The sequence below is a fragment of the Amblyomma americanum genome, chromosome 10 (genome assembly GCF_052857255.1).
Source record: "Amblyomma americanum isolate KBUSLIRL-KWMA chromosome 10, ASM5285725v1, whole genome shotgun sequence".
NCBI lineage: Eukaryota > Metazoa > Arthropoda > Arachnida > Ixodida > Ixodidae > Amblyomma > Amblyomma americanum.
Window position 1 is genome coordinate 24,411,245 of NC_135506.1, and position 21,934 is coordinate 24,433,178.

The 21,934-nt window shown below is 44.9% G+C and overlaps 1 protein-coding gene across 1 annotated transcript; it reads left to right on the forward strand.

Annotated features, from left to right (window-relative positions):
- Window positions 1–236: 236 nt before the first annotated feature.
- On the forward strand, window positions 237–14,199 carry LOC144107945 (uncharacterized). The gene is made up of 8 exons (XM_077641185.1): window positions 237–433; window positions 3,269–3,457; window positions 3,890–3,964; window positions 4,160–4,267; window positions 4,919–4,971; window positions 12,765–12,838; window positions 12,941–13,010; window positions 13,865–14,199. Exons 4-8 carry the CDS (start codon window positions 4,161–4,163, stop codon window positions 13,882–13,884), a joined length of 324 nt encoding a protein of 107 aa, XP_077497311.1. The 5' UTR covers window positions 237–433; window positions 3,269–3,457; window positions 3,890–3,964; window position 4,160; the 3' UTR covers window positions 13,885–14,199.
- The last annotated feature ends 7,735 nt before the right edge of the window (window positions 14,200–21,934 follow it).

The following is a 21,934-nucleotide window of genomic DNA, read 5'->3' on the forward strand; positions in this document are numbered from 1 at the left end:
ATTACTACTCAGGGCATGTTAAAAAACTGGTTGTAACGTGATATGGAGCACTGGCAATCACGTGTGGTCGGCATTAGCAATTAATTTATTAATACAAATCACGCCAGATAAACAATTGGTAATTTATTAAATTTTTAAGCATTTTTTTAAAATAAGCGCATTGCTTTTGAAGACAAATTTTAGTTGTTTTGTTGCTTTCTGCGGTCCGGTTGTCGTTCTTTGTTCCGGCCGTTCCCGCCAGTTCAGAGGCGTCACGCGTCGCTTCGCTGCTTGCTTCGCCGACTTCGCTTCGCGTACAGTGTACTGTAGCTTCGCGTTACCGACGAAATTTGCTCGCTTTGAACCAAGACTGCTGGCAGGAGGTGCGGGACTGGTTGGGAAGCTGCAACTCTTCTAGCACGGATTGCTCGCTGCCAGGTGCTCCGGTCAGCAGGTAATGTTTCGTAATCATGCAGCGGCATAATAAAGGTTTTGAAAACTTATCGTGGTGGCAGAAGAGGCGACGCCTAAACGAAGGAGTCTCTAGACTTGTTTCTGAACGTTGTAACTCCGGTACTGGAGAAAATGCTAGCACAAACAGCATTCACTTTCCCAGCGCTGATGAGCCATCCAGCTCTTGTTGTAACAGGGCTCGCACACACGAAACCGATCGCGAGGTGCTGTTTTATTGCCTCGACTCCGCTACCTCATTTGTTGAAACAGGTGGTGAAGAAATGAGCGCGGAAAAGTTTCCCACTGCCTTTGGTGCGACTGAACTTGAGTTTAGCAGGTCCGGATGCATTGCTGGTAGTTCGAGCGCTGAGGTCACTCGGCGTTCATCCGTAAGTGGTATTTCCCGGGCTAACCCTGTAAGCAGAAAGTTTGGAAATGCGTTTTCTCCTCGTAGTGACACAACGTCGCTATCAGACGCTTCTGCGGATGACCAGCCAGTGGAAATAACGCCTGAAAGCGACAGAGTTGTCGTCTTGGTAGGCGATGAACATGCGCAAGCGAGTTGCGATATATATCTCTCCGAAATGCAGGCCACATGCGTTGGTGAGCATGAGCAAGTGGGTTGCGATAAGGCCACGAACGTCGAGAGCGATTCAGAGAGCCTGAAGCATTTTCTTGCAGAGTGGTCCACTGAAAACGATATAACCACAGTACTCTTTCTTTGCTGTTAAAAGAACTAAGGAAGCATTCATGCTACTCGGGAAAACAGCGACCCTAGGACGTTGCTGGCAACACCTCGAACAGTGGATATAAGAACTGTGGTGCCCTGGTCTTATTGTCACTTTGGCATTGAAAAATGCTTCAGTCCTGCTCTTGCATGTAGGTGCAGCATCTGTTACAGCCAGAATTGGCATTATGTTTTACATTGATGGGCTTCCCCTCACAAAAGGCTCCCACAGCCAGTTCTGGCCAGTTTTAGGAAAAACAGAAGACATACCTGGTAGCAATGTCTTCCTGGTTGGTTGCTACCATGGACATGCAAAACCGAGCTCAGTGCATGAGTACCTTTCAGATTTCATTGCGGAGACTACAGGTCTTATTTCAAATGAGCTCTCTTTTCCTGGCCGTCTTTTAAAGGTGTACATTAGGGGATTCATATGTGATGCTCCTGCAAAAGCCTTTTTGTTAGTCATCAAGTCACACACAGGTTATTTTGGTTGTGGCATGTGCACTCAGGAGGACAAGTATGTTTGTGGGTCAGTAGTTTTCCTGAAGACGAATGCACCTCTACGGACAGATGAAAGTTTCGGACAGAAATTTCAGGAAGAGCACCATGTTAGAGACACCTCTGAGCACATTGCCTGTAGGACTTGACTCGCAGTTCCCACTAGATTATATGCATCTAGTTTGTATTGGTGTTATGAAAAAGTTGCTGCTTGTATGGATGAAGGGCAATAACTTGTACCGCCTTTCTTCCACAAGTGTAAACGCAATCTCACAGTGCATATTGAATGTTAGGCGGTTCTGCTGCTGCGAGTTTGCTCATCTTCCATGACCACTGAAGGATCTTGGCTTCTGGAAGGCGACTGAACTTCGCTCATTCCTGTTGTACGTTAGTCCATTAGTGCTGAAGGACATCCTGGATCAAGAAAGATATGAGCACTGCCTTGCGCTTCATGTAGCAGTCAGGGTCCTTGCCAGCCCTGACATGTGCAACACTCACAATAGTTATGCCAACGAGCTCCTTTGTTTCTTTGTTATTTCAGATCTTTGTATGGTCTCAGCAAAGTGTCCTACAATGTTCACAACTTAGTCCATTTCGCCAACGATGCCCTTAACTAGGGTGCACTGGATAGCTTCAGTGCTTTTCCAGCTGAGAGTTTTATGTTCTAGCTGAAACGCCTTCTTCGAAGCTCAACATGGCTACTTGAGCAACTACACAATAGGATAACTGAACTCAGTGCTAGTGACAGTCTTTGTCCTATTAAGACTACAGACTGTCCTGCGACTTACAAGCAACCGCATACAGAAGGAAAGCTGCCAAATTCATGTAAAGGGCCGCAATTTCGTGTTGCTGTTTTTCCCCAGTTTGTTCTAAAGGCATCTACTGTAGATAACTGTTGTGTCTTTTCTGACTCTACTGTCATTGTTGCCCATGACTTCTGTTTTAATAAAACAGAGTCGAAACTGCTTCTTGGAAGGCAGTTCATGTCATCCCGTGATTTCTATACTACTCCGTGCAGGACTTCTGACTTGGATATTTTCATAGTGCCCAGCCTGTCATGCTGTTGCAAAGTGTGGCCTTTGGCTAGCGTGAAATCAAAGTGCCTTTTGCTGCCGTGTTCAGCACCACACCAAGAGTATCTGGTGGTTCCATTGTTTCATGCAACCTAAGTGCTGAAATTTTGAGTTTTTCAATTTCTACAACGTTTTGTTGACTTCCTGATCAACAATATACAATGGTTTCATTCTTCGAAGGAATGTTTGTGGTCCTACACTTGCTTCATGTCTAATTGCTCAAATGTAGTTTTTTCTTTTTATAGGACAAGGTTGTATTCATCTTTTGATGACAGTCGAAAAGTTTCATTCTTGCAGGACTGTGTGTTCTTGTTTCATGCAGCCTAACTGCTCAAATTTTGAGCTTTTTATTTTTATTGAACATGGTGATGCTGCATATTTTTTATCAGTACAAAGGTGTCGTTTCTCAGGAATGTGCTGTTGTATGCTTGCTTCATGCAGCCTAATTGCTCCATTTTTTAGTTTATTTTTACAGGACAAAGGTGTGCTGCAGCTACTTAATGAATAATAGAAAGGTTTAGGTTTTTTTTTTTTTCAGGAATGTTTGCTGTGGTGCGCTTCTCAAAGGACAGCACTGTCGACGTGGTTCCAACCAACTGGCTTGAAGATGACAAATGTTACTGGCCAACAAATTCCAATGTGTCAAGAACCTTGAAGGCAGCCAAGCACCGAGAAGTACCAGATGTCACATTCCAGAAACATGACATGATTGCACTTAGCATGGAAGGTAAAGATACAGATAGTTTAACACCACTTTAATTCTTTTGTGGTTAATTATTCACTGTCGCTTTTAAATTTGTCAGTTATTTATATTCTTTAATTTGCTTGCCATGTTCGGGATTGAGAACTGATACATGTCTATGAACTAGAAATATTAAGTCCTTTTTCCGTCACAGACTGCGTTAACAAAAACATGTAATGAACTCAGCCAAGGAGTTGTCAAGGTGGTTACAAGAGATAATTAATACAGAGCTCTTTTTATGATTACTGGGCCTGGAGGCATTGAGCAGAGCTAGCAAACCAGTACATAACCTTTTCGTCTCTAGTGCTTTTCTACACCTTTAGGATAATTGTTAAGTTGCTCAAGGCCAACGTGCAGTTGCAACTTTGTGTGTTATGCTTGTTATATATTTAATTAGTGCTGTGCTTATCTCCTTAGAGACTTTTGAGAGAGCAAGATCCAAGCTAAAGAAAGCGGTGGATACTGACGGCATTGCAATGTCAACAGACCAAGGTATTTGTCTCCCAATACTAGTTTTTCTACATTTGAGTAGCTGTGGTTTTTAGGGTAGCCTATATTTTAGAAACTGTAAAATGGCTACACCATGGCTTGATCAGATCAGTACAGTGCAAGTATAGTCTTGACGTGTAGCATTCCTGTTTGGAGCCTGCTAATTTTCCGTTTAATATCCTGTGAACATTTTAATAGAATGGAGCCGGGCCGTGGGAAGCGCAAGCGGTTTGCAGTATTCACATCAGATGATTCTGATAGCGATGAGCTAAGCTGTGCCCTTCCACCACCCTTTCGGCTCAGAAGGTAAGAAAATTTCCTTTATTTCTGAAAAAAAAAAAAATAAGCTGGAGTAAAGGCTGGCAGTGCAAATGTTGGAGACTCCAAATTCTCTTTGGTGGAATGCATTAAACTGACGGATTGAGAAAAAAGAATCCATTAAAATTCATGGGAGGCACCAAATGTTGCATTATTCCATTGGAAATAGTTTAATATTGTGTTATGATCTTAATATTTTTTTTCAAAATCTCCCTAGTCCTCTTATGTATTGTGTGCATGCTAATAAGGTAAAAGTAATTGTTTTCACCATGCCATCATTCCTACTGACGTTCGTAAAAATGGTAGCTAATACACATTTCTGCCAATACCTCTTAAACCTGTGAAATTAGGTGCCTTTGTAATGTGCTATGATATAGTACAAATTGATTTAGAAAGTTACGAAATTCTTCACATTCCCTACCTAGAGATTGCTCTTATTTGCGTAGTGGAGGAGTTCATGAAATCCTCGTTCGTTCTCCAAATCTCAAATTTTTGTCATGATTTGAAGCCTGTCAAACATCCTTTGCTCCAAAATTAGGCCACATCTGATAAATATATAAGGATACTGAAATGTGATGGGAGAAAGGGGGTTGGTAACAGTGCTTTGGTTTTAAATGCGGTGTTTCTTGCATCTTCTAGCTGTTCCAGTGATGGTCCCTCACAAAGGAACACATTGCCATCAAGTACTTCAAGTATGCTGTCTTCACTTTTTTCACTCCTCTGTTTAGTGAACTTGTGCAATTTAGAAAGGTGATGACTAGTGCCAAAAATATTTCGGCCATAGATGTGTTGTCCTCATACTTAAGGAAAAGGGGAATTTTCGGCACCACATTGAACCTAGTTCATGCATAAAGAAAGGAACGCCGACCAAAGGTTTTTGTTAATACAAAGACGTTTCGGCTTCCATACGGAAGCCTTGATCACTTGAAGCCTTGATCAGAGTGATCAAGGCTTCCGTATGGAAGCCAAAACATCTTCGTATTAACAACCTGTGGTCGGCCGGTTCTGCTCTGGCTCTCTAACCCATTGATCACGCTTTGCAGTTCGTCTCCTGAGCGACTTGGCAAGGCAGTGTCATCAGCGAATCGCAAATTAGTCAGGTATTTGCCGTTAATTCTTATCACCAGCTGTTCCCAATCTAGGCCTCGGAACAGCTGCTGTAAACAGGCAGCAAATAGCATTGGTGAGATCGTGTCTCCCTGCCCGACACCCTTCCTTATTCGAACCAATCGTTTGTATTAAAGAGTGAAAGCAAAAGTTAGATGCGTCATCTTACATGGGCTTTGTGGTTGCAGTGTGAATAGTGATCTCTTTGCCCGCTTTTCCAAAGGAAACTTAAATGGACCATTATGTGAATTTATACATATTGTGTTATGTGTGTGGTGATGGCTAATTCATATATTTTCATTTTGCCCTTCCTCTCTGCAGGCAACTTTGTGAGGTTCGAAGTACCCTTAGTGCAAATGAAACAAAATACGAATTGCTCATTTGCTTATGAGTAATGCATACTTGCAAGTGGGAGAAATCGTTTATGCAACATTCCTGGGGAACCATTGCACAACAGTATGCATTCCAAAGTGAAAGCTTCACTGGGCTAGCTGTGGCACGTTTCGTGTGCGCTGGAGTTTGACCTTCAGCCAACCAGAGGTGTTAAGCCGTGCCCCACAGGGGGCTGTTTGGGTGTCCACTGATATATGTGAGACAGTTACTGTGCCATTTCCTTTCCTTAAAGCCAATTTTCAAAAACCAGTCTTCAGTTTTCTTCCAAACCAAAGTGCATAACTGAGCCCCTGAGACAGTGGACACCTCAGTCGCGATTTAACCTATGTGGCTAGCAGTAGTGACAGATGTGCGCTGCATGCGTTGTCATTCACAATGTTGTAGCAGAAACATGGCACTTAGCTATAGACTGTTGGCGTTCATTGTGTTCATTGCCGTGTCAATGTTCTAGACTCTGATGACTTTGAATAAAGGAAGGAGCATAACTGGCTCCCTGGGCCAGTGGACGCCTCAGTGGCACTTTGAGGTATGTGGCGTCGCGGTGGTGAGGAAAGATGTGGGCTGCATGCATTAGCGCTGACAATGTTGTGGCAAACACGTGGCACTGCAGCAATAGGCCGCAGCATTCATTAGGTGACCCACTTCTCGCGATCAACCATTGATTTAACTGCCATCTGCCAGGGTGGGCACACTGCCTATCCAGTGTGCAGGACACACTCAACGTTACAGATGCCAACCCACATCTAGTTACCCAATACGCGACAACATTTTCTCTCTAGCCAGGTTTAGCAGTAGTTGAACCACAGCTAATTTTTTCTAAATCAGATATGATTGCATTACAGGCAACTTGTGGCAGAAGTGCGGATAGCATTTGAAAGCAAATTTCCGAGAAAGACAAACTTGCATTACCAAACAGGCAGGACAAGATTTTGAGACATGTAAGAGGGAAAAAGGGAAAAGTTTTTAATAAAGCGACTGTAGAGCATGTAGATCTAGGGTTTTAATTTTATAACTGATATTTCTTTCTTGCAAAGAACAGCAGTATTCAGTGATAAGTGAGCTTACAACTGAAAGAATGGGCAATATATCTTTCGCATGCCAGTCGCAGTAGTTGGAAATGCAGGCAGCAGATGTACTCAAAAGCATACTCTTTACTCACAAATCCTGTAAATAGATAGGCGGGTATTTTTGTCAAAACCTAATATTTGATGCAGTCTGCAAAAGAGGTGTCAATATTTTATGGAACCACACGCCTTTGTTGTCGATCAGTGGCTGCGGCATTTGAATGCTCAGCATGCGTTGGTGGGTTCTATTCCAGCTGTGGTGGCCACATTTAGGTGGAGGTGAAAGCAGGAACACCTTTGTATCAAGATTGAAGGTGCACATTAAAGGCACCGAGAAAGTCAGAAAAACTTGTCTGAACCTTATAGCTCCCTGCATATTTGGGGCACCTAAAATATCCATCAGCCTGGCAGCCAGTAAGCCTGTGCTTTCATGCAAAGAACTGCAGACATCAGAGCTGACTTAGCTTTGACAATAAACAGCCAGGAAGATGACAACGTGCGCACGAGACATTCTGCACAGTTCAAGGCACATATACATACTTGTGTGTATGTATGTACATAGTGCTGTTGAAAATGTGGAACACGTAGTTGAGCCGTATCTAGCAATTACAGTCGTTCCTCGTTAATACGACTCTCATTAATATTGTCGCCGACAAACGTAAAGCAACACAAAAGGGGGCTTTTAATCCGAAGGCCAAAAAGACCAGCAGCGCCCGTCCGAGCGGGAACGTCGTCTTCCTCGCTTCCACACGAGCCCAGCCATGCCGTTCGGCCGCATGGCAGCACTCGCAGAATGTGAGCAGTGTGGCATTGGCCCCCTCCTTTCAAGAAGCATCGCCTCGATGCCTCCGACAAGGGGGAAAAACAGAATTGAGGCACCGAAGGTGCGTGTGGCGGCGGCACTGAATGTGAACTCCGACAATGGCTAACGGGCGTAATACGGTTTCATGCGGGACACGTGGGCGACTTCAGGCCTGGGCGGTCGAGAGGAGCGGACGACTCTTTGAAGGAACACTTCATAGATCACCGCGCTGAGTTGACGTAGCACTTCGTAGGGGCCGAAGTAGCAACGTATAGGGCTCCATACCCAGACGTGCTCGCCGGGTTGGTAAATCACCTCCCTGTGGCAGAGGTTGTAATGCCGGGCGTCGGTTTTCTGCTGGTGTCGAATCCGTTGTCTAGCAAGGTGGCGAGTGGCTTCTGCATCACAAATGAATTGGTCAGCGCCGGAGACAGACGAAGGGAGTGAAGCGCGTCCTTTCTTAGAGGGCAGTGTTGTACGCAAACGTGACGTAAGGGAGTATTTCGTCCCAGTTGCAATGGTCAGCGTCGACATACATAGACATCATATCTGCAATGGTCTTGTTCAGCCTCTCAGTCAGACCATTCGTTTGAGGATGGTAAGCAGTCATTTTGCTATGACTGGTGCCACTGAGACGCAGGACCTCATGTGTAAGAGCCGAGGTAAACGGGGTGCCCCGGTCAGTTAATACAACCGTGGGGGCGCCGTGGCGAAGCACAATGTGGCGAACAAAGAACTGTGCAATTTCAGCCGCGGTGCCACGGTGAAGAGCCTTGGTTTCACAGTAGCGGCTGAGGTAGTCCGTGGCAACAACAATATACCAGTTACCCATGGAGGACACTGGGAATGGGCCCAGTAAGCCCATGCCGACTTGCTGAAATGGGATTTGCGGTGGATCAATTGGCTTCAGAAGGCTGGCCGGTTTTGTCGGCGGTATCTTCTGTTGTTGACACTCACAACAGGCTCTAACATAGCGTTGGACAACCGCAGCAAGCTGAGGCCAGTAGTACCTGTGGCAGAGATGCCCCAATGTTCTGGAAAAACCAATGTGGCCAGAAGAAATGTCGTCGTGGCATGCAGCGAGAACTTCCTGACGAAGTGCGGTTGGGACAACGAGGAGATACGCAGTTTCGGTCGGGCCGTAGTTTTTCTTGTAGAGGACTCCATCTATTAAGCAATATGACGAAAGTCCGTGAGAGAAGAGTCTGGGCGGAGACGGAGCGGTTCCATCGAGGTACTCGTTTAGAGGCAGCAGTTCGCAGTCGGCCCTCTGGTGGTGGGCAAGGTCGGATGTGGTGACAGCGCCGAAAAAAGCAGAACCGTCATCGGGCTCAACTGGTGGGCACGGAAGAGGAGCTCGGGAGAGACAGTGTGCATCGCTATGTTGCTGACCCGACTTATACACGATAATGACGTCGAACTCTTGCAACGGAAGGCGCCACCGTGCAGGGTGCCCGATGGATCTTTGAGGTTCGCAAACCAACACAAGGAGTGATGTTCGCTGACGACTCGAAACGGGCAGCCGTACAGGTAGGGACGAAATTTGGTGATTGCCCACACAACAGCGAGACACTCCTTTTCTGTGGTGGAATAATTCATTTCGGCATGGGACAAAGTGTGACTTGCGTATGCGAGCACGCGTTCAACACCGTCTTGCCACTGCACAAGCACCGCACTGAGGCCAACATTGCTGGCATCTGTGTGCAATTCCGTGGCGGCTTTCTCGTCGAAGTGGCCAAGGATAGGTGTAGATTGGAGGCGGGCCTTAAGTTTTGTGAAAGTTGTTTCCTGATCCTGGTGCCAGAAGAAGGGTTCGGAGTCTTTTGTCAGGCGAGTCAGCGGCTCTGCGAGCTTGAAGAGTTTTCAACGAACCTCCGATAATAGGCGCAAAGCCCCAGAAAATGCCGCAAGCTTCGTTTATCTGTTGGCTGGGGAAATGCAGCAACGGTGGCTGTCTTTTCTGGATCAGGGCTAATGCCCTGAGCGCTCACAATATGGCCAAGAAACTTGAGCTCCCTAAATGCGAAGTGGCACTTTTCAGGCTTCAGAGACAGACCTTCAGAACGAATGGCCTCGAAAACAGCACGCAAACGTTTCAGGTGCTTCTCGAACGTGTCGGAGAAAATCACGTCATCGAGATACACAAGGCAGGACTGCCACTTCAAGTCAGTTAGTACGGTGTCCATCATATGTTGGAACGTTGCAGGGGCTGAACACAAGCCGAAAGGAAGCACCTTGAATTTGTACAATCCGTCAGGAGTAACGAAGGCGGTCTTTTCTCGGTCACGTTCGTCAACCTCGATTTGCCAATAACCGCTACGCTGGTCGAGTGACGAAAAGTAGGTAGCATGGCAGAGGCGATCTAATGAGTCATCAATGCACGCCAGTGGTTATACATCCTTTTTGGTAACGTTGTTGAGACGTCGATAATCCATGCAGAACCGTAGGCTGCCATCTTTTTTTGCGACGAGAACAACAGGTGATGCCCAGGGACTCGTCGATGGTTGTATGACGTCGTTGCGGAGCATTTCGGCAACTTGGCGGCGGATGGCATTACGTTCCTTCAACGAAACACGATAAGGACGCTGACATAGTGGTCTCTGGTCACTAGCGACGATAATGCGGTGCTTAGTTATTGGTGTCTGAAGAACCTTAGAGGTTGACGCAAAACAGTCGCGGAAAGAGTCAATAAGGCTTTCTACGCGGTGTTTCTGATTGGACAGAAGGTCAAGGTTCACGTCGATCGTAATGGCTGGTGCCGTGTCCTGTTCCGGTGTCCGTTGTGGATAAGGCACATAGGACGGCATACTCGCCAAGTTCTTCAAAAAGGGCAATCACTGTGTTTTTCGTCAAATGTTGGGGTTCGCTACTAAAGTTGGTCACTAAGAGCTCGGTACATGCGTGAACAAGGGCGCGAGCAACGCAAACTTGCCGAGACAGTAGCAGTGACATGTTCGCTTCGGCAATGCCCCAAGTACCGAGAAGCTGGTATCACACTTGGTATCAAGCTGGTAGCTCACTGGTTTCGAGGTCATGCACAGAAATCACTCCGCGACATACGTCACTGGTGAGCTTGAGGTGTCCGTGAAGCGGTCCTTTGCTGGTGCTAAGTCTAATGTTCCTGAGGAGCTTCTGAGCTACCTCGGGCTTCTGTGTGCCACAGGTGATGATATATTGTTCCCAATTGGGAGAACTGGTGATGGTGTTCACGTGCTGCCTACCGATCAGTTGGGAAGTGGTCCCTAAGCAGCTTCTGAACTACCTAGGGGTTCTGCGTGCCACAGGCGATGATATAGCATAAGCTACACTGGCCGAGGTGGACCAGTTTCACGTGCATCCTGGAGAGCCGTGCTGCACATCCACGATGTCACAAAGGTGAATAAAAAAGCCCTGGTCAAAGCCGGGAATCGAACCAGGGCCATTGGCGTTTGAGGCGGAGACCACTCCGCTACAATGGCTCAATGTTTAACTGTGAATAAAGGCGCAAAATAAATAAGCGCAAGGTATCCGACATAAGGAAGTTTAATATGGAGAGAATCAAGCCCGCTCTAAAGAACGGAGGTAGCCTAAACGCGGTGAACAGGAAAATAGGCATAGGGAAAAACCAGATGTATGCATTAAGAGACAAGTAGGGTTATGTCATTAATTAGCAATATGGATAAGATAGTTAAAGTAGCCGAATGAGGTGGAGCGCATATGGCAGGTTCTCCCAGATCATGAATAGCAGATTACCAATATCCCCCAAGAAAAAAGTGTGCAACATCTGTATCCTACCAGTACTCACCTACGTGGCAGAAACATGGAGGCTAACGAAAAGGGTTCAGCTTAAGTTAAGGACAGCACAGCGAAGCATGGAAAGGAAATTGATAGGTGTAACGTCAAGAGACCGGAAGCGGGCCAAGTAGGTGAGGTAACAAACGCATGTTAATGACATCCTAGTCAAAATCAAGAGGAAGAAATGGGCTTGGGCAGGGCATGTACTGTGAACGCAAGATAACCGCTGGTCCTTAAGGGTAACAGAGTGGATTCCAAGAGAAGGCAAGCGTAGCAGGGGGCACAAGAGGTTAGGTGGGCGGATGAGATTAGGAAGTTTGCAGGCATAACGTGGGCGCAGATGGCAAAGGACAGGGTTAATTGGAAAGACATGGGAGGGGCCTTTGCCTGCAGTGGGTGTAGTCAGGCTGATGATGATGAGTGAATGCGCACCTTTCATATATTAACTCTTCCTAACCAGATGTCGCCATGCTTACACTACGTATATCCTGGCCTAGGAGGGCTAGGCCATCATCAACTTATTGTTCCCAATTGGGAGAACTGGTGATTGTGTTCATGTGCTGCCTACCGACCAGTTGGGAAATGGCAGCGCCGAGCTCACCTCGTTGAAAGGCTGTACTGAGGGCGACCGTACTGCGTGGCCTCGGCACGATCACTTAGTCATCAGGATTCATCCTGACCGTTGGCTTTGGCGTCCACTTGGAGACTGGTGAAGAAGTCTTGTGTGGAGCTTTAGAAGACGGAGCGCGAGCGTCTCCCTTGACTGAATTGTTAGGCGTAATAGACGTGGCCACTCCTCGTGCGTTCTGCCTGCTGTTGACGGCTTGAAAAAGGGCAGCTTGCTCCACCGAAATGGTGGATGAGCCGCTCTCTGGTTGGCTTGCAGGGATAGACGACCACGACAGCATTGTGGGGTCGGAGCCCTGTTCAGGCAGCGCCATGTTGCGAGGTTGGCCGGCGGGCGTGTCCGCAGCCAAAGGATGGCTCCGCTGAGGTAGAGGGAGAGGAGGTGTCGCTTCGCGAATATATATATGCGCTTCGCCTCGGTGTACTGTAGTCGTTATGGGGAGCGCGGGAGAGACACAGCAACGACAGAACAAAGTGAGGTAGAGGGAACGCGCTCGAGAGATGCCAGAAGAACGCGCCGCGCGACTCGGGAAGCGTTGTAACGAAGATTTGGCTAGAAGAAGTGCCACGTCCCGAGTGACTCTTCAACTGCGGAAGAGACCGGTTTGAGTTCTCAAGAGCGTCGGAATGAGACGCTGCGTAGACGACGTGCCGAGAAGCTTTCGCTATTAAACTAGGGTTAACCAGAGCTAAACCACAGACAATTTGTTACTTTCAGCTGCGCACTCGGTGCTCATGCTCAAGGGAGTGTCGCTGGTGGATGGAAGGGCCGTTGCAATCGCGGCGAAGCCGGTAAGTGGAAAGTCACTTTAGGTAAGTGCCGAGAGCCGCTGCTCACGCGCAGTTTTTTTTTTTTTTGTCTTTTGCTCTGAAGCATTTGATTTTTTACTTTAGTGCTTCATCAGTCGTCATTTGTGCTCCGGGTTCGGTAAGCGACCGGCGCTTGTTCACGGCTACATTCAAGGTACGTGACTGTCATTCGTTACGCCGAAGAAACGAACTGGGCGCTGGGCCGCAAGTTCGACGTTTGCAACGGGTGATGCAGGTGTGGCAGTTGCAGCGAGGCAATATTCTCAGCTGTTCCACGCGATGTCGTGGTGCGCAGACGACATACGTTAGTACGCCATAGTGCGGGACCGCAGCAGCAATCACGACGGCGGTTCTAGGAGGACAAATAGAGCAAGTGTGGACGAGCAGTCCAGTAACTGTTACATTTTCGTTTCGGAATCTGCCCACGGGCACGCGTGCTCACGGCTGGCGATAAGCTGCGGCTGCAGGATAATGCTATTGCTTCCTATTATATGGTTTATATGGGTGTAACGTCCCAAAGCGACTCTGGCTATGAAAGACGCCGTAGTGAAGGGCTCCGGATATTTCGACCACGTGGGGTTCTTTAACGTGCACTGACATTGCACAGTACGGGCCTCTAGAATTTCTCCACCATTGAAATTCGACCGCCGCGGCCCCGCGTCTTTCTTTCGCGTCTTTCGGGCCAGCAGCCGAGTGCCATAACCACTCGGCCACCGCGGCGGCGGCTTCCTATTAATGATCAGGCTTGAACGACTTCCAAGTTTTTTTGTTTTTTTTTCTGATATGTGATAGGGGATCAACTTAGTAGTGCATGTAGATCCAGTGGTAGAACTGATTTCGAAATTCTTTTGTAAATACTGCAATTACCTTCTTACTTTGGTTGCTGCATTCTACAATTCCACTGAGAAACTTCAGCTTCTCATATTCAACTCTGTTTGTGCAAAAAAAATATCAAATGGGGTGGACAGAAGTGCTGGCTGAAGGTGGTTTCCTTTTTTTATTTTCCAGGTCGTAAGCCTTTTCTCTGACATTTCTGATGAAGTCCAAGTCTCCACTGTACCAATCAAGGGATTACCAATGGCTGAGTCACTTTTGCCCGAAGTCCATGCTGCAATGGGACTCGTTGACAAGTGTCTTGACATATGGTGTCACGTGCACTGGACATTCTCCTACTGCTTCAAGGAAACTATGGCAGTTCTATTTTTCATTTTCAGTGGTGCTTTACCAACTTGGCCATACTTGTACCAATTTATATCCCATATTTTCACTTCACGTTCACTGTAGTAATTACCCTGTTGCCATTTCATATTTTTGCTTTCCTTATGGTGATATTCAAACTTCACTTTGAACATCAACATCTCAGATTGCCATGAAGGCATCTGCTTATGCATAAAAAGGTGTACTATGGTGATCAGACCACTTGCTTCCAGAGGCACCATTGGGGGTTTAAAAATTGCGGAATATGCAGCAGTTGGCTGAATCACATCAGTCCACCAACTGGTGTCCCAGACTGTGGTTGGCATGTCTATTGCATACTCATAGTAATGCTTGTTGAATAGCATCTATGTGATACCTTGTATGTTTTTTGACATGTCATGAGAATTTGGAGATGCTCTTGATTGAGCCAGTAATCCTTGCAACATGTGCTGCTCTTTGAATTTCTGTGCTTCACACGGCATTCAAACTAGTAAATTGTGCAGTAGATGCTTGGTGTGAAAATATCAATTCTGTGGCACACAGGTTAGGCTGCTTAATAAATGTCAGTGCCGTATTATTGCTTGCTGCTAAAACAAATTGGGGAACAGAATAAGGGTTCTGCAGATGTATTTGGAAACTAGTGCAACACGTGTTGTTGGTTCGAAGTGGCCGTTCCCCTTGATGTATCCGCTGACGCTTGATACCTTTGGTAATTGCACTTCATGCACAAAGAAGGGAGTAACTGTAAGGGCTCATGACGATGTGTAAGCAGTTACCATTTGTGGTGGCGTTTTGAACTGTGGGAATTCAAATTCCTTTTTCTCATTTCGTCTTTTCCATGTGTGTAGATATTACCTAAGTGCTTTCATATATATTGTTCTACTTTTGAGTTGTGTGCTAACGCAAGCATCCATGCATAGTTTTGGGTGTAAAGAACAATATATAGCCTGGTGCTTGGCTTCCCGATGACAGATTTGACTTTAGGGCACTTGTGTAAAAATATGGCTGTTTTGTGTGTTATTCATTTTTCTTAGTTTTTACAGTGTTTTGCCACCAGTTTTTATTTCGCCTTACCTCACAGTTTAACCTGTGTTGGGAGGGGCTTCAGCTTTGTGAACAAAGGCCAGTCACTCATAATTTTGAAATGTTTTTTTTTTCTTTGTGCTGGCTTGGCCACCGATCATGGCAGGTGCAGCCCATCGCCTTTGCAAACATCACAAGAAGGAATGGAGCTGTTTCAGTGCAGTCAAAGTGGCCACGTTTCTGGTAGCAGCAGCGATTTCAAGCGCCACCTAAGGACACACACTGGAGAGCGGTCCTTCGCATGCAGCCATTGCAGTTGCCGCTTTGCAAGGAGGGACCACTTGTTGGCTCACCTTCACGTCCACGCGGGAGAGAAGCCATACCAGTGCCACCTGTGTCCCTATGTCTTCAGACATCTTAGCAGTCTAAAGAGCCACTTGGTAGCCCACAAGGGTGGAAAACTGTACTAGTGTCATTTCTGCTCAAAGGCATTTGCTTGCAGGGTGCCAATGAAACACGATGAATGCAAATATCACCCAGAAGCGCCTGTTGTTTCATAAAGCTGGGTTGTGTTCTGTCAGGTTTAAGTGATGTGTTTGATGGAAACCTTTATGCATTGTATGGAGAAACTAGTCTGCCAGCAAGGTCCTTCTTAGCAAGGCTCAATAATAAAGGAGTCATGATAATAACTGTTGACAAGGAGCATGTAATATGTTATGGGGTGCCTTGATGCCAGATAAGACGTAAGATGTGGTAAAATTCTCTGGTGAGCCATTGTTCAGGTGAACATTTTTTGTTTTTCAGTAATAAACAGTGATATTTGTTGAATATGTTCACTCACCAAAGATAGGTCCACTTGCTGTGTACTGAGTTTTATTTATATTCAGAATATCATTTTGCTGCATCCTTCCACATTCCTGAGTTTGCTATAGCAAATGCGGCTATAAAATCTGCTTTAAGAAACTAGGCAAGCACCGCATGGTGTGTGCTGTAAAACGATTTTTTTTTCTGTGTGTGTTAGAGCCATGGGAGTGAAAAAGCTAATTACTGTCCTATGGTGACATCTCTGTACTGCCCTTATGCACTGCTAAAGAATACAGTGTTAATATTTTTCAGACAATGCCTATCTTCTGTTATGCTCAATGTGTTGCACTCAGTAAGTGTACTGCAGTGCTTGTCAGTATGTCCATTGCTTGTTATTTCCTGTTAAAAGAGGATGCTCTAGTTTTGCTGACACATTTTCGCATTATGGTTGTAGGCTTTATTCAGTGCCATTTCATCTCATATTTGCTTTTGAGTGACAACCAGTCCGCAGCTTCATTGTATGAAAGTAAGAGTTCCTAACGTTGAGATGAAATCCTGCAACCCCAGCACTTGGAGTGATAGCCAGGTTTGCTGTTCTGCAGCTGCCTTGCTGTGCATGGTTAATATTCAGTTTTTTAGTGATGAGAGTTTGAAAACACTAAGAAAGTTCAAATAACTGACTGCATGCAGGCAGACAGATGCTATGTAGCAGTAGAGACACCTTTGTATTACTATTGTTTTATGTGGACTGTATTGCATTTTTGATAAACATGCAATACTCTGTGCATTCTAGAGATCTGACATGTCTTGGATGGCCTGCTTTAATGAAAAGTCAGCTGCACAGCAAAACTGCTGGCATGCTGCTGTGTGCCTTAGCTGGTATTGCTTAGCAGTAATTGTCTTGGTGGTGTGACATGATTACATGAATAAGTGAACTGGGAATTTTGGTGGGTAATAAACAATCGTTTGTATTAAAAAGGGTGACAACAAAATTTGAGATTTTTCATTTTCAAATTAGATGAGAGAAACTGCTTGACAGATTATAGCGAATTAGTGGCTCATGCTGTCTTTTCAGTGAGAGGTTGGACTCTGGCTTCATTTTGACAGAAATGTAAAATTGGTGCAAAAGAGAAAAGCAAATAGCGAATAAGGAATGTGGCGACACCTATCTCTCCCTTATGTTTTCTTCATTTGTCTTTGTCAAGATGTTCATCTTTTGTTTATTTTGTACAAGGTAGCTGTGTTCTGCCAGAAAAGCTAGTTGCATTGCAGAAACAACTGGGTAGACTACTCACTCGTGAAGTGAAACTGCATACGTGTAATGCTGGTTAGTGGGAACGGCAAAAGCGGTTATTCAAATGATACACTCATCATCACAGCATTATGCCTGTCAGTAAACTACTAACAGAAGCATTTACAAGTAGCTCTAAACTACTTGGAATACATGTAAAAAAATCAAGGAACATACAATTTCCTCCACAAAAAAAAAATTACCAAGATGGAATATGTAACTGAGAGCTACACCAACCCTTTTCAGGGCCTGTTTTATAAGTGCTGGTGGTCTGTTTTGTAGATGTTAAGCGACTGCTCTGAATATCTCCTCTTTTTTATTTCATTCTCCTCTTTTTTTCAGTGGTCATTGCAAAACTACTTCGTGAGAACTGAAATTAACCCAGCTAGGTTTTTTCCTCTTTATTCATTGTCTCTGTTCTCTTTGTTTTTGCCATCACACCAAGCCGTAACCTGTACTGCTAGTGCAGAGGGCAGTGGCAGTGGTATTCAGGTTCCTCAGCAAGGGGTGGTATTGTTCCCTCCTTTTCATTAATGCATCCTGGAACTGAACCAAGAAACCTTGGCTTTTTATATTTTTCTGTGTCTTTGTGCATAACATTTTAAAGGAAAAGTAGGCTGCAAGGAATGATGAAAAGAACTGCTGGCTACAGGTAGCATGCTCCTTCTGGATTGCTCATGGCCAAGTCTTTACTTGTCACTTGATGCCAAAATGGCACCGAAACATATTGAAGAATGTTTTGCCACTCACTATCAAGTTGTGCGTGGCGCTCATATGCTGTTCCAACAAAAGCACAGCTACCTCATATTGTTTTTGAATGATGCTTTACCAACTTGCCCTTATTTGAACCAACTGGCCTCACTTTATTTCACTTTGCACTCTTAGCAGCAATTACCCTGTCGTTACTTCTTTCATTACCTCTTTTGCTATGTGCATGATTCGAAATCTTTCATTCCCCTAATGTATGCCGTTATCAAACTGATCAGTACTGGCATCTTGAATGATAAGAACACTGCATTCCTTTTCTTTTTCTCTCCATGTTTCTATGTTACCCGAGCACTGTTATGGAAGATTGTGGAATGTGTGAAATTTGGCTGAAAATTTGGCATACGTGTACCACATGATGACCAAGCAATTTACTCATACCGCTGTTTGCATGTCTAATCAACATTTATAAAGGCTCCTGTACAGCAGTGTCTACAAGATAACGGTTTATTTTCTTGAAATAGCTTGAGAGTTAAGTGGCGATGGTGATACAGTCAGGAAATATCCGTGTGTGTGTACTGCTGTTTCTTGCTGTAGTTGCCATTCAACACCAGGAGTTGGACTGTATCATGTGGTGATATAAAGAGTACGTTTATAGGTGTTAAACGGAAGCACCAGTCGACCGTGCTGGGTGTCAGGCTGAGTGGTGGAAGAACTGGTCCAGTTTCTGTAGCACATGCATATTCTGTAATCCTTTCTACCCATAATGCCTGTGATTAATAACTGGTCAAATTACTGATGATTAATTAAGATTACGGTAAATACCTGCATATAGACTGATGTATAGTATATGTATTAGGCACCTAAGAATGTTTTCCTTCCCTTGGTGATTGATCTACTCAAGATTGATGTCTTGTCAAATTTCACATAGTGCACAAAGGAAAGTGCAGCAGTCTGTGTTCATGAGGATGTGTCAGCAGTTTCCATTTGTGCTTGAGTTTTGAACTAAAAGATTTTTTTTGTATTTTTTACATGTCTTTAGATGCTACCTGATTGCCTTGGTGTATTCTGATCTGCTTGTTTGTTATGTGCAAAGGCAAGCAACCCCTTTATGTTTGCCGTGCAAAATACTACTTCTATCACTTTATCTAGCTTCCTGGTGACAATATTAATTTGTGTGCACTTGAGAAAATAAAGCTGTCATGTGCTCCTTTCATTTCTCGCTTTTTTACTCTGTTTTGCTGCCAGTTTCTATCACGCCCCACATGAGAGTGTAACTTCTCCAACCTGCCTTGAGAGATGGACTAGCTCTTATCTGTGAATGTAGGTACGTTTTTATAAACCTGCACTTTCTTTGTGCAGGCTCAGCCACCAGTCATAGTAAATGCAGCTCACGGCCTGAGAAAACTTCGCAAGAAGGAATACAGCGCTACGTCTGCCTTGAATGTGGCTATGCCACAACTTGCAACCCGGATTTGAAGCGTCACCTGAGGAAACACACCGGAGAGCGCCCTTTTCGATGCAGCCATTGCGGACAAAGATTTGCGAGGAAGGACAGCCTGGGAATTCACCTTCGCGTTCACACAGGCGACAAGCCGTACCATTGTCACCTGTGTCCGAGGACTTTTGCGTATAATAACAGCCTAAAGAACCACTTGATATCCCACAAGTGTGAAAGACCGTACAAGTGCCATATCTGCTGTAAAGGATTCGTATTCAAGAGGAATTTGCAACATCATGAAATCAGCTGCCACCCATAAGCATCCATAGTTCTATGAAGCTTGGATGTGCTCGGCCACCATTGAATGGTGTGCGTGCTGGAAGCTTTTATGGATTGTATGCACAACTGAATATGGCCTCAAGGTTCTTCATCATAGAGATAATTATCAAAGGGGTCCATAATGATACTTCTGACAAGGAATATCTTGCTCTAATATTACATGTTTTCACAATGCCAGATAAGACGTAAGATGTGATATTCTGGGGTGAACCACTGTGCACATGTGCAGATCCAGTTTTTCACTTCTGAACAGTGAACAGGGATGTAGGTTTATGAAGTGCACAGACTACGGGCTGGTCATGGCAGACTCACGAGTGCTCAGAGACACTTTTAGATCTCTGTGCTTGCTGGGAGCACAAGTTTTTCTACTGCACAGGAGAGTTTAGAGCATCTCCTCATTCTCTTTAACTAAGTGGTGCTTGCAAAATTGTTCATAGTATCTGAGATGTGTTTCCATTGCCATTAGAGAGTAGCACCACCCTCGTTATTAGCAACCGAGTGTATATTGAATCTACGGCCATTATAATCGGCTTGACTATTTTTTTCTGTGTTCCTGGCATGTTAGCGGGAAAGTACGTAATTTTGTCCTGTGATGATGTATAGTATTCACACTAGCCTTATACAAGCTAAAGAAGTGCAGCGCTTGTCTCTGCCAGACCATTTTTAATCATCCACACTCTGTTCAATTGCTTACAGCCGATTTGTTTCAGTGCTTGTAAGTTTTTGGTAAAAAGGGAGCGCCAGTTTCGCTGGCACATTTTCAATCTGTGGTCATCGTAAAACTTGTTCCTGTGCTGTCCCCTTCATACTAGTTTCTCTGTGACGTTCAGTCTGCAGCTGAAAATATATGACAGCAAATGTGAACAATCTTAGGGTGAAATCCTATAGTCACACCACTTACAGGGATGACTACAACTGTTGGCTGTCCCGTGCATCATTGGGCACTGTTAGTATTAACACTGGTGCTGTTATAAATACTTGAAAGCACCAGAATAGTTCGAAGTAATATTTTGCTGCATAACATTTTTATGTTACTATTGTGCTTTTATGTTCATTATATTTCACTGTCAGTAAATAGAATGCTCTGATTGCACTCTAGGGAATTGTCTTGTTTTTTTTAATGATCAAGTTTTACGAAAAATGATCTGTATACAAAAACTGTTTGCAGACCGCAGGGTGCCTTAACAAATATTGTTCAGAAATAATTTTCGTGATGGGTGGAGCGTTGTTAGATGAATGTTTGACCAAGGCATTTTGATGGGTAATAAACTGCTTTGCATTGAAAATGGTGACAAAAGTATTTGTCATTTTGCATGCGTAGTGAGAAGAAAACGAAATGAAGACATGCACATGTTCATATGAGAATCAGTGTCATGGATTATGTTGGTTTTGAGAGGCCAATACTTCTATGAAAAGTTGGATTTGGACGTGTTGGTCCATTATAGCGATGCAAAGGAGGAAGACAAAAACCTGTCGGCATCCGCCTGTCACGTGTGTGCTCATTTGTTTGTGAATTTTGCATAATCTCACATTTTAATGCAATACCTCGAGGAGTATCATCATAACCTGCCCACCCGATTGTGAGAAAACTACCTGTGGCAGGTGGTAGTTATGATTTGTCGCGAAAGGTTTCACGGGAAGGGCAACCTAGGTAGCACAAGTCCCAATTGTGGGTTAGCACCTGCCATTGCAGGCCACTGGCACATCGTTTAACCCCTGAACCACTGCACCAAGAGTTTTATGAAAGCTCTCGGGGGTCTGCGAGTGCAAAGCAGAGAATGACCATTTCCACATATATGGGCGTTCACCCATTAACGCTGTCGCATCACACTGTTAAGGCGGAGCTCAAGTGTCCTCTCCAATTTTTTGTCTCTTCTAATGTGCTTGATGTTTCTTTTGAACCTTTGCTCAGCATGAAAGAGTTGCTCCGTGTAACAATTTGGGCAAAAAATAGAATGCAAGAGGTTGCCTCATTCCTTCCTCTTAGCAGCAAAGTAATCAGATGGGATGAAATATTGTAGAAAATGTGATTTTGGTTTAACAGGCAGAAAAAATGTATGGTTTGTGCAGTGCAGCTAGCATTCTTGCATCAATGTGAGCTGCAGCGTGTTTTTTGCATGTTTGGATGCATTGCTGTTGTTACATAGTAATCAGGATGGGAATGTAGCACAAAGCCCCACAAACCAGGAGCAGGCTGTGTGGGCCAACCAACGTGAACGCGATGAAAATGCCAGCAGTCATGCAACCAGTAGGGGTTTTTAATCCAATCACTAGCAAA